This window comes from Pyrus communis, chromosome 7 (genome assembly GCF_041283825.1).
Source record: "Pyrus communis isolate YQ-2024b chromosome 7, ASM4128382v1, whole genome shotgun sequence".
In the NCBI taxonomy this organism is placed as follows: Eukaryota; Viridiplantae; Streptophyta; class Magnoliopsida; order Rosales; family Rosaceae; genus Pyrus; species Pyrus communis.
The window spans coordinates 29,434,976-29,448,847 of record NC_142571.1 but is presented as its reverse complement, the minus strand read 5'-3'; the positions used below and the strand labels follow the sequence as shown (position 1 = coordinate 29,448,847).

General features: G+C 37.3%; 2 protein-coding genes across 2 annotated transcripts; both read left to right on the top strand.

Annotated features, from left to right (window-relative positions):
• Positions 1 to 4,785: 4,785 nt before the first annotated feature.
• LOC137733179 (low affinity inorganic phosphate transporter 4-like) lies at positions 4,786 to 6,601 on the top strand. Its single transcript, XM_068472338.2, has 2 exons — positions 4,786 to 5,686; positions 5,907 to 6,601. Exons 1-2 carry the CDS (start codon positions 4,789 to 4,791, stop codon positions 6,599 to 6,601), a joined length of 1,593 nt encoding a protein of 530 aa, XP_068328439.2. The 5' UTR covers positions 4,786 to 4,788.
• Positions 6,602 to 10,034: 3,433 nt separating this feature from the next.
• On the top strand, positions 10,035 to 12,204 carry LOC137734980 (plastid division protein PDV1). The gene is made up of 2 exons (XM_068474327.2): positions 10,035 to 10,462; positions 11,316 to 12,204. The coding sequence occupies exons 1-2, from the start codon at positions 10,142 to 10,144 to the stop codon at positions 11,814 to 11,816; spliced, it is 822 nt and encodes a 273-aa protein (XP_068330428.2). The 5' UTR covers positions 10,035 to 10,141; the 3' UTR covers positions 11,817 to 12,204.
• The last annotated feature ends 1,668 nt before the right edge of the window (positions 12,205 to 13,872 follow it).

Sequence of the window (13,872 nt, the reverse complement as noted above, 5' to 3'; positions counted from 1 at the left end):
AGTGGTGAGAAATTTTATTTTTTAAGTTATTAACTTTTTAGCACACGTATCTCATTATTTGTATAATGACACGTGATATACCACCCGTGTACTGGTTACATTGAAAAATCTCTCCTTATTTTGACATTTTCACTGTTATTAATGGCATAAGGAGAAGCCCTTCGAAATAGGGATGTGATTAGAAGGGATATGAGATGGATTGTGGGTTATGGTCAAGACGTTTGGTTTGGGATCCGTCTTTGGGTTTTTCCTTATCCCTTATTTCATCTTGTTCCTGAGGATCAGAGAAGTAATATGGATTGGAGCTTGAAGGTAAGTGATATTATTGAAGACTACTGTTGGGACCAAACTAAACCAAGTTTTGAGTGTTGACATAGTTAAAAGGATTTGCAATGTGACCATTCCTGGTCACCCAACGACGGATAGATTAATGCGGGGAGCCTCTTCTAATGGAGAGTTTTCAATTAAAACTGCAATTTGGTTGCAAAAAGAGAGTAGACATCATATTAAGTGACACCCCATGACCATAATTTTGTTAAATTAAATTTTGGTGGCTCTGTTGTGCAGGAGAAATCGGCTGTAGGCCTTGTTATTAGGAATGAACATGGCAATATGATCGGTGCTGGAGCGTTTAATCTCGATGGGGCTACCATTAATGAAGCGGAGGCGAAGGCTTTCAAGGAGGGCCTAAAGTATGCAAAACGAAAGGGTTTTAAAAAATCATGGTGGAAGGTAACTCTAAACTTGTTATTTAGGCGGCCCAAGGCTTGTGCGAGATCTCCTGGAACCTCATTTCTATGGTTGAAGATATCAGGTGGTTAGTTTCTAACTTCGTTGACATCCAGTTGACGCACATTTTTAGAGAGGCAAATTTTGTGGTGGATGCTTTTTCTGATCAGGGTCTCCATGTCCAAAATGATCATTGTTTGGGAGTTCTGTATCCGTTTATTTGCTAGGGCGACTTTTGATTTGGATAATTTTGGAATTGGTTGTACTCATGGTTTCTCTCTTTAATGAAGCCGTTTATTCCTATAAAAAAAAGGAGAAGTGAGAAGTTGATATAAGAAGGCAAGTGATAATATTGTTAGCATTTCTCAAAGAAAAATAGACATTTATTAGGTGACGAGCATTTAAGTGATGATGTCGTTAACATTAGGTGACACGTTAGCTCTGAATTCTCTAATGTATCCTTTCTAGCTAGGTTATGCTCTAAATTTGCCCGGCTAAAAGGGATCAATTTGGAGATTTAGAGCTTCATAAGTGAGAGAAAAAATTGTTTAATCCAAGTTTACGTAATCACTTAACGCCAATGACCTAACATATCTCCAAATTTCAATATGTGAAGTAATTGTTTGAAATATTTTAAGAGGTTGGAACCGGAAATCACCCTTAAAAATTGGGAGGGATCTGTAGTTTTTAGTATTAGTAAACAGAATTACTAAGTAGCTGGTTATCAATAGTTTTTTTTCCCCCCAAAGCTGGTTATCAATAGTTAAGACTTTAAAAATTATATATGAAAACAAAATAATAAATTCGATACTGTGTTGGTCATTCTTTGTATAGAATAAATAATTCGATAAAACTCTAATATAAAGACAATATTTTTGACCAAAAATAATTTTATATTACTAAGAACGCAAGTCTGCACATGTTAAAAAATTAAAGAATTAGACGAATCGGACTAAATAACGTTTAGTTGTTGAATCATTATGATAACTTTACTCTCTTAACTATATAAGACTGTCAGAATAAACTAAAAACTCAAAAATAGTGTAAGATAAACAGTTTTAATTATGATACTTTTATGATCAAAATATGTTAGGTACAGCGGAATAAACGAAAAAATGTGTAATTATTTATTTTATTTTGTTTTTAGAAGGAAGGTAGGTATTTTATTTCCTACGCTTTGTCCTGATTTTGGTGGAGGCAAACAAGGTCTTGATGTTTGTTCGAGAGATTGGGACGTTGATTAAATTTCTTCGAGAGATTTTCAGTGTGCCTGAAATATAGCTTGAAACACAGCTCAAAATAAATGGCACCAAGTAAAGCTACGTTTTTTTCTTTCCACATTTAGTATTTGATTCTTGAGAACAAAAAAAGAAAATTTTTAATTTTGTTCTTCTTGATCCACTAGTATTTACTATTTAAAATTTGGGAACGGCAAGTGGCGAATTGACTTGGTAGTTTTTTTTTTTTTTTACAAATGACTTGATAGTTAGGGTTTTTATTTTTTACTCACTGAATTTTGTCTTCTCAATTTTTTTTGTTTAGTATATTAGTGTAGAATATTGTTTGTACTTAAAAAAAACTTGAAAATAGAAATGGCATATATGTAAAATGAAAAATTAACAAATATGATAATTGGAGCGTGGAATCTGGATTGGGAATACCAATTTCGCAATGAAAAATCTCATTCCAAATCTTATGTTTTCAGTGCAGTGACTATTGGTCATAAAATTTGAGCTCACGTGTTATGGTTTTACAAAACGAAAGCTAAGTGTCATGAATCATGACTTTGTATCAACATATATGTGTGTGTGTGTGTGTAGTTTTATAGAACTTCATAATATTCCAATAAGAAAAACATCTGTGTTGCTAACAATTAATCAATTAGCCATAAGTACATGTATAGCCACCTTAAGTTCACAGTCAGGGTCCGATGTCCTTTAAAAAGGTCTCTTCCATGTCGCTTTTTTAATTTTTTTGACATGTGTCATGACTCATACCACTTAATCTCAACTTAATTCTGTTAATTTTTAATAAGCTTGAGTTAAATGGTATAACACGTGTCAAAAAAATGAAGGAGTCGACACAAATGCGACACCATATTGGGAACAGCAGACCTGCTGTAGTCAAGGGGCGGATACGATCCACCTTGGAGCAAGGTGGGCTGACATCAAGCTTAGAAATTATACATGAAAGAGCTAAGTGTTAAATTTTAAAAATCTGAGATGCCTTTATGAGTTGTCCTCAACGAATTGCCTTTATGAAGACTGGACAGAGTAGCTGTTATTGAGAATGAATCCTATATTGATGGGAGGAAGAACTTTGCATGGACTTTTAAAAGGTTGGACTACTCTCCATATTGTCAATTGATTTTATGATAGAACCCCAACTTTCTTCATGGTATCAGAGCAGGTTGTCCCACGTGTGAAGCCAAATGACCACACACACTCCACGTCAACTTGTTGTGTTGTCTACGTGTTAGGCTTGAAAATTCGCCACACATAAGGGGGCATGTTGAGAATGAGTCCTACATTGATGGGAGGAAAGACTTTGCATGGGCTTATCAGAGGTTGGGTTATTCCTCATATTACCAATTAGTTTTATGGTGGAACCCCAAATTTATTCAGCTACCAGCCTCATGCCTTTATGTGTATTGTTATAGCTATCTTTATCTTTCAATAGGCTCATCCTGACATCTATCGGCATATTCACTCAAAAGTTAATGATATCAGTCGACATACTCACTTGAAAGCTGTTGACATATGTCGATAGACATGCAATATAATTTAGCAAATGGTCTTAGGCCTACCAATGTTAATGTTCCATAAAATGTCAATTTACATGCTTTTATAAAAAAATTTGTCCGCTGCGCATACTACTTTTATTGACAACCCCCACCCCCAATAATACTTCTTAGGATTACAACCTCGTTTTTTACTCAAAGATGTAAAGCATATTCGACCAAATTCACAAAGGACAATGATCATACAATACAAAATTGTCAAACAATATAATGTTCATGAAGAATGATAGTAACTCCGCTGAAAGACAGAGACAGCCACAGATTTAGCATAATTTCAAGATAGTTACCATCCACATTCCAGAGGACAATTACAAAATTAATAGCTAGCTACCTAGCAGCTTGCTTACAAAGCCCAGAAAATTGATGGGTTAATTTGTCTAGGAAGTTGAAGATAACTTGATCTCCTTGGAAGCCACAATATTCAAAAGAAATGTTCTAAAAGACACTAGACGCTAGTCTTGTGGTGGGGTTTACTGCTTAGACGGCTAGACGGACTAGTTGGTTTAGATCAATTATAAGTGTTTAATGCTTAAAGGATATATAATTACATTGAAATACATAAATTGTAAAATAGAATGACATATAAATTACAAAGCATTAGAACATAATGTAAAATGAAAATTATTTATTTTCTGTCTAAGTGAGAGTTGTGACTTAACGGCTCGGGGCAAGTTAGGCGGTCTAGGAGGGCCGCTCTTTCTTAAATTTCAAACATCTAGAGATTACTCGAGGGTGGTGACCAGCAATCTAGTAGCTAGGCGAGAATTTTTAGAACAATGAGTATAACACATCAATCATGTTTTATACTCCTGTTAATACGTAGAAGGATCCTGGTACGGCCATACCATGTGTTTAATTAGTCTACTTGTGGCTATGATTTTTTTCTTCAAACGATAGATTTTGTTAGATTAGCCACAGGGGTTCGAACCTACGCCGTCATGCAAGAGCTCAACTCTTTTCCACCACTGTGGCTATGATTATTGGAATATATCAAGTTTTGTCATTGATTAACCCATAATCTTAATTATAATAAACCATTTTATTACAAAGTCACAAAGCATAAAGCACATATGTGGAATATCCTTGATACGTACCCTCTGATTTCTTGTAGTTCTCCTCAAAACCTAGGTATAAACGTCTCCCTGTAATACTTCGTACAAATGAACGCCTATATATAAAATCATTACCACCCACTTCTACACCAGCAGCAAACACGCAACAAACAGTCGAGTATAAGGCCCCAGTTTTGAATTACTAAAATGGCCTTAGCCGTGCTGCATGCACTGGACTCAGCCAGAACACAATGGTACCACGTAACGGCTATTGTCATAGCCGGAATGGGTTTCTTCACGGACGCTTACGACCTCTTTTGCATCTCCACCATCTCCAAACTCCTTGGCCGCCTTTACTACTACAAGCCTGGCACCGAAAACCCGGGGAAGCTCCCACAGGACGTCAACAACTTCGTGATAGGTGTTGCCCTAGTCGGAACCCTATCGGGTCAGCTCGTATTCGGGTGGCTCGGTGACAAACTAGGCCGAAAGAAGGTCTACGGGATAACCCTAATCATAATGGTTATTTGTGCCATTTGCTCCGGCCTATCATTTGGCTCCTCAGCGGGCTCTGTTATGACAACCTTGTGCTTCTTCAGGTTTTGGTTAGGGTTTGGTATCGGTGGCGATTACCCTCTCTCCGCCACGATCATGTCTGAATACGCCAACAAAATGACTCGTGGGAGGTTTATAGCAGCGGTGTTTGCGATGCAGGGTGTCGGAATCATTTTTGCCGGGTTGGTGTCTATGATATTGTCGAAAATCTTCCTCGACCTGTATCCTGCACCGGCATTCAACGCCATCCCTGTGGATTATTCGAATGTAATGTCCACGCAGCCACAGGCGGACTACCTGTGGCGGATTGTGCTTATGCTTGGAGCTTTTCCCGCTCTTGTCACTTTCTACTGGAGGATGAAAATGCCTGAAACAGGTCGGTACACCGCCTTGATTGAAGGCAACGCCAAACAAGCAGCTTCTGACATGGGTAGGGTCTTGGATATCGAAATCCAAGATGAACAAGATAAGTTGGCCCAGTTCAAGGCTGCCAATGATTACTCATTATTCTCCGGAGAGTTCGTTAGGCGTCACGGAAAACACCTAATTGGTACGTACCCTTCATATATACTCGCTTTTTTACCTCGTAACTAAAAACATCAACTGTATACCAAATACTGTAAATAATTAGTAAAATGATACCGCTTATATCCAACTAGATATGTTAATTAGATAAAACATTGGATTCGTATATTTTTAGGTTAAGAATTTACATAGAATATTTCTCTAGCTAGTTATCTTATCGGTCTGACGTTTGCTATATGCCTCAGGTACAACAACTACTTGGTTCTTGTTGGATATCGCCTTTTACAGCCAAAACTTAACACAAAAGGACATTTTCCCAGTGATGGGTCTCACTCAAAAGAACGTCGAGGTTAACGCGCTTCGAGAAATGTTCGAGACCTCTCGAGCAATGCTTGTAGTTGCGTTTTTCGGCACCTTCCCTGGTTACTGGTTCACCGTCTTCTTCATCGAGAAACTTGGCAGGTTCAAGATCCAACTTTTGGGATTCTTCATGATGTCTTTGTTCATGGGCATCATAGGCTACAAATATGACGACGTCAAGAACAACAAGTACATGTTTGCAACCTTATACGGCCTCACTTTTTTCTTTGCCAACTTTGGCCCCAACAGCACCACGTTTGTGCTTCCGGCTGAGCTGTTTCCGACTAGGGTTAGATCCACGTGTCACGCATTGAGTGCGGCGGCAGGGAAGGCCGGGGCCATGGTGGGTGCATTTAGGGTGCAAAACTATACTTTAAAGGGTGAAGTGAAGGAAATTAGGAAGGCTATGATATTCTTGGCTGTCACAAACATGCTTGGGTTTTTCTTCACATTCTTGGTCACTGAGACCAAAGGCCGGTCCTTGGAGGAGATCTCCGGAGAGGATGGTAGCAGTGATCGCAAAGCCGGAACACAGATGACTGGTACCAATACATCAGCGACAACAAGGACGACGTACTAGGTAGTTAATTAAGGAGTTTGATTAGCTAGCAAAGCGTTACTATTCAGTTAGAAAATAATATATATCAAATAAATGAGCTCGAGCAAAGTTGTGGTCATTTGCTCGGATATCCATGCCTTAGCAATACCAATAAGAGCTGCTATAAGTGTTCCGATCGAACTTTGAAGTCGAAGAAAACAAAATTTGATCGATGTTATAGCAAGAAGAAAGAAAAATAAAAAAGTTTTGAGTTTGGGTGAGGCTTGTATTTGTTTATTTTCTTTCTTTTATTTGAATTTCTCATGTAACATACAAGAAATGAATATATGTTTACTGCTGTATATTTTGATAAAAGACTAGTTTTTTTTAGATATATATATGTACTTAAGAAAATAATGTTAATGGCCGCAATCAAACAAATTTACAATTTACAAAGTATTGAACTTAAAATCTTCTGTTATTTTCTTTAGAGAGCTGTTGCCCCCACTTTACTGCTGGCCACCTGTCATGGTATAAAATCATGTTCAATGATTGAAAAATTAAAATTATAAATAGAAGTTCTGATTTTATTGATTAGATAAGTGTGCAAGAGATTGGGATAAAGAAAATAATTGGATCGCACCATAAATTATTTGTCACGTAAATTTTATTTGACAACCATATGAACAATTATATAAACGTAGTATCAAATGCGTGGATAATATACGGATTGTAATTTTGTCGATATATTTGTTGGCATCCCTATTATATCAAACTAGTTACTTTGTTTTTGTCCAAAGGTAGATATCAAACTAGTAGGTCTAGCTCAAAATTTTCACTAATAAGAGTGAAGAAATTACTAGGGAGTTTTGGGTGCATTTGTTTCACCTCCTTAGGAGGGAATGGTTTGGACTAGCTTAAATAGGACTATAATACTGTGTTTGGTATGTCCTCAGACTAAAATAAGTGGGACTCGCCTCAACTACGAGGCCCTCCGAGGTTCGCTAAAGTAGGCTATCGAATCCCAAGCTTTCGCTTGGTATTAAGGGGGTCTAGAAAATAAGCGGATGTTTGGCTTCCTGCTGCCCTGAGAAATTTGCAGGTTGGGTTGGATATTAAAATTGGGGAAAACGAAAAAGGGTTAAGTTTTTGGGACATATTTGATAGTTTGAAAATGAGGAAAGATTGAAAATCAATGGAAAGATGAGTTTGAAAGTTCAAAAAATCAGTGATTTTTATCTGGCTTCTTCTAATTCATATGAATGGTAATTCAATAGAAAGTTGAGTTCCCAATTGAAAAATTCCAAGGGTTTTCAGCTGGGCTTTTGGGTTCCATTGATTTATTGGAAAGGTTTGTTTTTGGGGTGAGAGAGCGTAAAATTTGAGGGTTCAAATCACGTTTTTGAGAGAATGTAAATTTTGGTTGCTAGGTGTAGTTGGATTTTGCAGAAAATTTTGATGTTGGGTTCAATTTCTTTGCATTAGAAAATTGGAAGTTTTAACGAAACACTCCCGGTACTGTTCACTTTTAACGAAAAACCACAATTTTACCTTTTCCTGGTACTATTCACTACACCTTTATTTGTCATTTTTCATTAAAATTAAAGTTTTTTATTTTACTTTTCATTAGTTTTCTTTAGAAAATTCTGGAGAAAGTTAACAAAAACCCTTTTTTTCCTTTTTGTCCTTATTTTACTTCTTAATCCGACTATGCACCAAACGCTTCACTAAGTCAATTCAGTTTAGTCTAGTCTAAGCCAGTCCACCTTAGTCTATAAAGCTAGTCCAGTCCGAGATAGTCCAGTGTAACAAACGTACCCTTTATGTTTGTATTTCACACAACATAGTTTTGAGTTCGATTTCTAGCGCTAGTGGATTACACCATAGTGATCAAGGAGGGTGAAATATTTCTATCAATTTTTTCAATCCCCGAAAAGGTCAACTGTTGTGGTTAAGCCATTAGCTGATTATTTAAAATAAAAAAAAATAGAACTTATACATGTAGCTGTAAGAGAATTTTTATGTGTTGGGAACATGACATGTACACCAAATATCATATTACAAATGATAAGATACTTGAAATTCCAACTACTTGTATTACCAGGCTGTGTTCCCAAGAGATTTTTCAAAGTGACCAAAACACGGGATAGCAAACCACGTGTCACTATACAAAATGTGGAATATGTGTAATAAAAATTTAATAACTTAAAAATTAAACTTCCCAACATTTATATAATAATACGTGGTGTATCTCTCGTGTTTCCACGTGCCGTGCCAGATAACAAACCTGAATCGCTTAAGGCGGACCACACCCTGAAAATTTGAATTGAACTGAAAACCCTAGAAATACAGTTTGGTTTCTTCTCCCCAAATTTTCCTCCATGAAATGGGTCATGGAAGTCAAAAGGCTCTTGTGTTCTTTAGTTCTATATATGTACCTAAGAAAATAATTTTATATTTGTGGCCATAGTCAACTAGATTCACAGTTTACAAAATATCGAATCTAGGATCTTCATTATGTTCTTTAGCAAGCTTTTGTCTGCACTTTTCCATTGGGCACTTGTTGTGGTACCAAATAATGTTCAATGATTGAAAAACTACCATCATAGGTACTCAAGATATTGTGTTTGGAGAGGTGGATAGATGGGACTACTAGTTGCTCGATCAGGACCCTAGCTTTATTGCAAGCCAAAAACTATAGGCGCAATTCCCCTTTGACTCGATCTTAAATTGAATTATGAAATTTTCTACCAGAGCTGCGGAACTAACGACTTTATTAGAAAGTAGAATTACCAATTCTTACATGAATTTTCAAGGGGATGAGATCGGTCGAGTGGTTTGCGTTGGAGATGAGATTGCGAGCGTTTATGGATTTTTAAAAGAAAATTAATTGGATCACACCATAAATTACTTGTCACGTAAATTTCAATTGACAACCATATGAACAATTATATAAACGAAGTATCATATATGTGTGAGCAATATGCGGAAAGTAATTTTATCGATGTATTTGTTGGCATCATATTATGTCAAACTAGTTAGTCTTTTTTTTTTTTTTTTTTTTTGTCGAAAGGTTCCATATCAAACTAGTTACTTGGTCTAGCTCAAAATTTTCACTAATATAAGAGTGACAGAAATTATTAGGGAATTTTATGTTTGTATTTCATACAGCATTGTCTTGAATTTTCTTTCTAGCACTGATGAATTATATGATGGTGGTCAGGAAGACTGAAATACCTCTGATAATTTTTTAGCCCCTGAAAACATATTGTAGAACTTTATACATGTAGTTGGGAGACAATTTTTATGTGCTGGGAACAAAACCTAATACACCAAATGTTATAATACAAACAATTAGATACTTGAACAAAATTCTGACTACTTATATTATCAGGCCGTGTTTTGGGTATACTGATTTTTTTTTTATTAGTGCTGGCACCACATTAAAAGCCACGTGGCGCGCTTTACTAACGGCGGATAACAAACCCGAATCGCTTAAGGCGGACGGCACCCTGAAAAATTGAATTGAACTGAAAACCCTAGAAATACGGTTTGGTTTCTTCTTCCCCCAAATTTCCCTCCATGAAATGGGACATGGAAGTCGAAGAGATCGAGGCAGTCCTCGAGAAGATATGGGACCTCCACGATAAGCTCAGCGACGCCATCCACTCCATTTCCCGAGCTCACTTCCTCAACTCCGTCAAGTCCCTCAGAAGTTCCGGTAAGAAGAAGCCACAGCAGCAACCCAATGACGACGCCGCCGACGAGAACCGGGCCGGCTACGTGTACTTGAAGGACTTCCGGGTCGAACACGACGATGACTCGGCGATTCGGGAGGCCAAGAGCCTCAATGCGATTCGCACCGCGCTCGAGAACCTCGAGGACCAGCTCGAGTTTTTCCATGTAAGTTAGTGGCTTTTTCTAGGGCTTGTTTGGTTATGTTGTGTTTGGTTGCTGAGAAATTTGGTGGAAATTTGAAGATGAGTGATGAAATGTTTGATTGGGTCGGTTTGAGATGTATTCATTCGAAATTAACCTTGTAGATGTATAAATGCTTGGATAATGTAAATAATAGCTCTTTCGGACTTCAAATTTTCAAGATATTTATTGGTCCTGTGTAATTGTAAATTTCTGTTTGGTTGCTGAGAAAATGGAGAAACAAAGTGGAAAAATTCTAAAGGAAAAATCAACGTATGATATATGGTTTGAACTGTTATAATTTCATAAATTCTGCAGCAAATAGGCAAATGCATACAGCTTATGAAATTATGAAACTTGGTCTGCTTGTGTTCCTTCGTTTTATGAGTGATTTCAGAAAGGCAATTGAAGTTCCGAACATGATTAGCTGATGTTAGAAAGACATAGGATCGGGATTAGTTCCGTAGAGCAAAAGACGTTGTGATGAGTAAGGGATAATAAACACAAAAGGTTGTGAAATTGCTGGCAATTGTGTAGGATGCGCTTTACGCTCTAGCACACAAGTCATAAGGTCGAGTGGTTGCAGGGTAAATTCTTGAATTTGATTGTGCTGAATGCATTTCATGTCCAGTTTTGAAATCCATGCTTTATAGTTATATTGGGGCTTTGTTGTGTATTATGACGGTAGCATTGCATTCAAGGGGTGAAGTTCTCTGTGTTTCTGTTCATGCTGTGTCGCTTTGTTTGTGAAACTCACTGTTTGGGTTTCAAATTTGCGAATTGCTATTGGGTATATTCTCAACTCAGCTAATTTATGTCAGTTTTTTTTCTTTTAAAGACTGTGCAGGTGCAGCAGCGGGCTGAGAGAGATGCTGCGATTGCACGCTTGGAGCAGAGCCGTATTGTTCTAGCAATGAGATTGTCTGAACACCATGGTAAGAAGTACCAAGTTATTGAGGAAGCTCTTGCCTTTGTTGGAGATGTCTGTGATGCAAGCCGTTTAGTTTCTCCTGAAAGTCTTTACGGTCCTCCGATCGGTCCTTCTGGTGAGAAGTTGGTGGCCTCTGAAGGGAAGAAGTCTAACATTTTGATCAAATTTCTCATTTCAAGTATCAATTTTGCTAAAAGAACGCTTAAATTGGATAATACGGGTGGAATACTTGGAAATGCTGCATTGGTGGCATTTAGCATGATTGCATTGGTGCATCTGAATCAAGTAGGTATTAAGGAGCATCCACAGAAGCTGGAAGATAAAATCCACATCAACAGAAATGCTAGAAAAACTTCACCGTCTATTGGTCGCTACAGCAACTTGGATGTTCTATTAGCCAGGGGTTAGCTCTGAACTTAAAAAATTCTGGGGTAGGGAATCCAGTGGTAGGTTGCCGGACTCTTGTTATTGTCGGATATCTTCCCACGGAAAGTTTTGGAGAATTTGACAAGAAGTGTGGTAACTTGTAAGCCCACCGGCGGTCCTCGCTCAAACTGTAGTGGTGACGACCCTAGCTGTATACAGGTTGTCTGGCTTCTCTCCTGTTATTATTTCAAATTCGTTGTGTATATCTCCAGATTACTGAAGTCCGTCTTTCCTTTTCTTGTCTATTGGAAATTCAGAGTATATCCCAGTTATGGTGATACGTGATTGTGGATGTATGTCATTCAATGGTCTGTTGCAAATCCAATTCACTGTCGTTTGGAGGGAATTGAAAAGCGATATATTTTCTTAATCGGCAACCATCTTTTACCTTCAAGTTAGACGCTTTTTTTTTCATTTTTTTCTTTTAACATACCTTGAATTTATTAAATCTTACAGAGAAAACGAGTCCTCTTTGTTGTTAAATCAGCATCATCTCTGTCACTTAGTACAACGGTCTTCATTTGTAAGTGAGGGGGTTTTAGGTTTGTTTCTTGCCAAGGATGAACTTGAACAACATTATTGCTAGTGTATTGTGAGGCTGAGTCCATCCTCTTAACCTTAGTGTAGATCATATTTTTTGTTAAAAAAAAAAAAAAATTCAACATCATCTGTATCCTTGATCACTTTGAGAAACTCTCGGAATTAACCTAATTAATTACTGTTACCGACTAGTGTTACGATATATCAATATTTCTTTTCACTTGTGAAGTTTCACGTTATACTCACATGAATAACGAGAGCGTATAATATCTGTGTGAATTTGGTATCTAATTTGTTCACTGTGTGGTTTAACACAACCCTCCGTTACTATTTACGTCTCGTCAAAACTTGGGCCTCGATTAGGTTTGGTGGTATAACGGGCCTACAGATGTCTAATGCGGTTGAATGCATTCTCGATACTTTGGAGTCCGAGATGCTGTTTGCATGGGCCCGCCCCCGTAAGACTTTGAAACGTCGTCGTCGGCGGGACAACATAGCTCTTCTGTCTTCACTCTCAATTTTTAGGTCAAAACCCTAATTTGAACGCGGACTACTTTAGGTGGTATTTTTCTAGCCAATCCCGACCGTGCCACAGCATCATCACATGCAACTAGGAAAACCAAGAACCCATTCGTTGACGAACCCTAGCGGATATTTAATCTGCATTCCGACTAATGTCGGTTTTTTTTACAACAACAAAATACAAAAGCAACTAAAGAAATCTGGGTCTAGCAAACTCCCGTAAATCTTCCTGAACTAAAGTACCAACACCATCGGAGGAGCCTCAGAAATATGACAGCCATACTCCAAAGAAGACGAGTTCTTGCTAATTTATCTGCGAATATTTCTTATTCCCTATAAGTGTGCTGAATCCTGCATATGTCGTCATGCATTAAGAACCTACAAGAAGCCACCAAGTTAGAGAGTGTGCGAGGATCACAAGTTAACTCACCAAGCATATCCACTATGATTTTCGAATCAGACTCAATGATAAGAGGAAACGAATTGTGCAGAATATTGAATGTTTAAATTTAAAAAAAAAAATTGTTGAAAGATAATGCCAAATTACAAAAAGGAATAATGTCGGAATATCAATTATTTAGGCGCTTTTTTTTTGGGTGTGCTTTTAATTTGTTTAGGAGGCAAAAAACGAAAAGTTAAAAAGGGTTTGAAGACGTAAGTAGCCTCATAATTTGCAAGTGGTATGTGTAAACACTTTATTGGACTTCCTATTGGATGACAATGACATGACTCAAAAGTTACAGGTTGAAAAGAAAAAAAAAAAATAGAGAACGTCGACAAGGTGAAAACATCCCTTCTTTTGTCCAACTTTTCTTGTTCGGCCGATCGTTTTGTGATCTTAAATTTGACAATAAAGATTTTGTGTCCCTTTTGCTAGAGAATGTCAACCAAACGAGGTACTAGGTCAACTCGAAAATGAAAAAGGAAATTTGATATTTATGAGAATTTCATAAAAAAAAAGATGGTAATGTTTAAT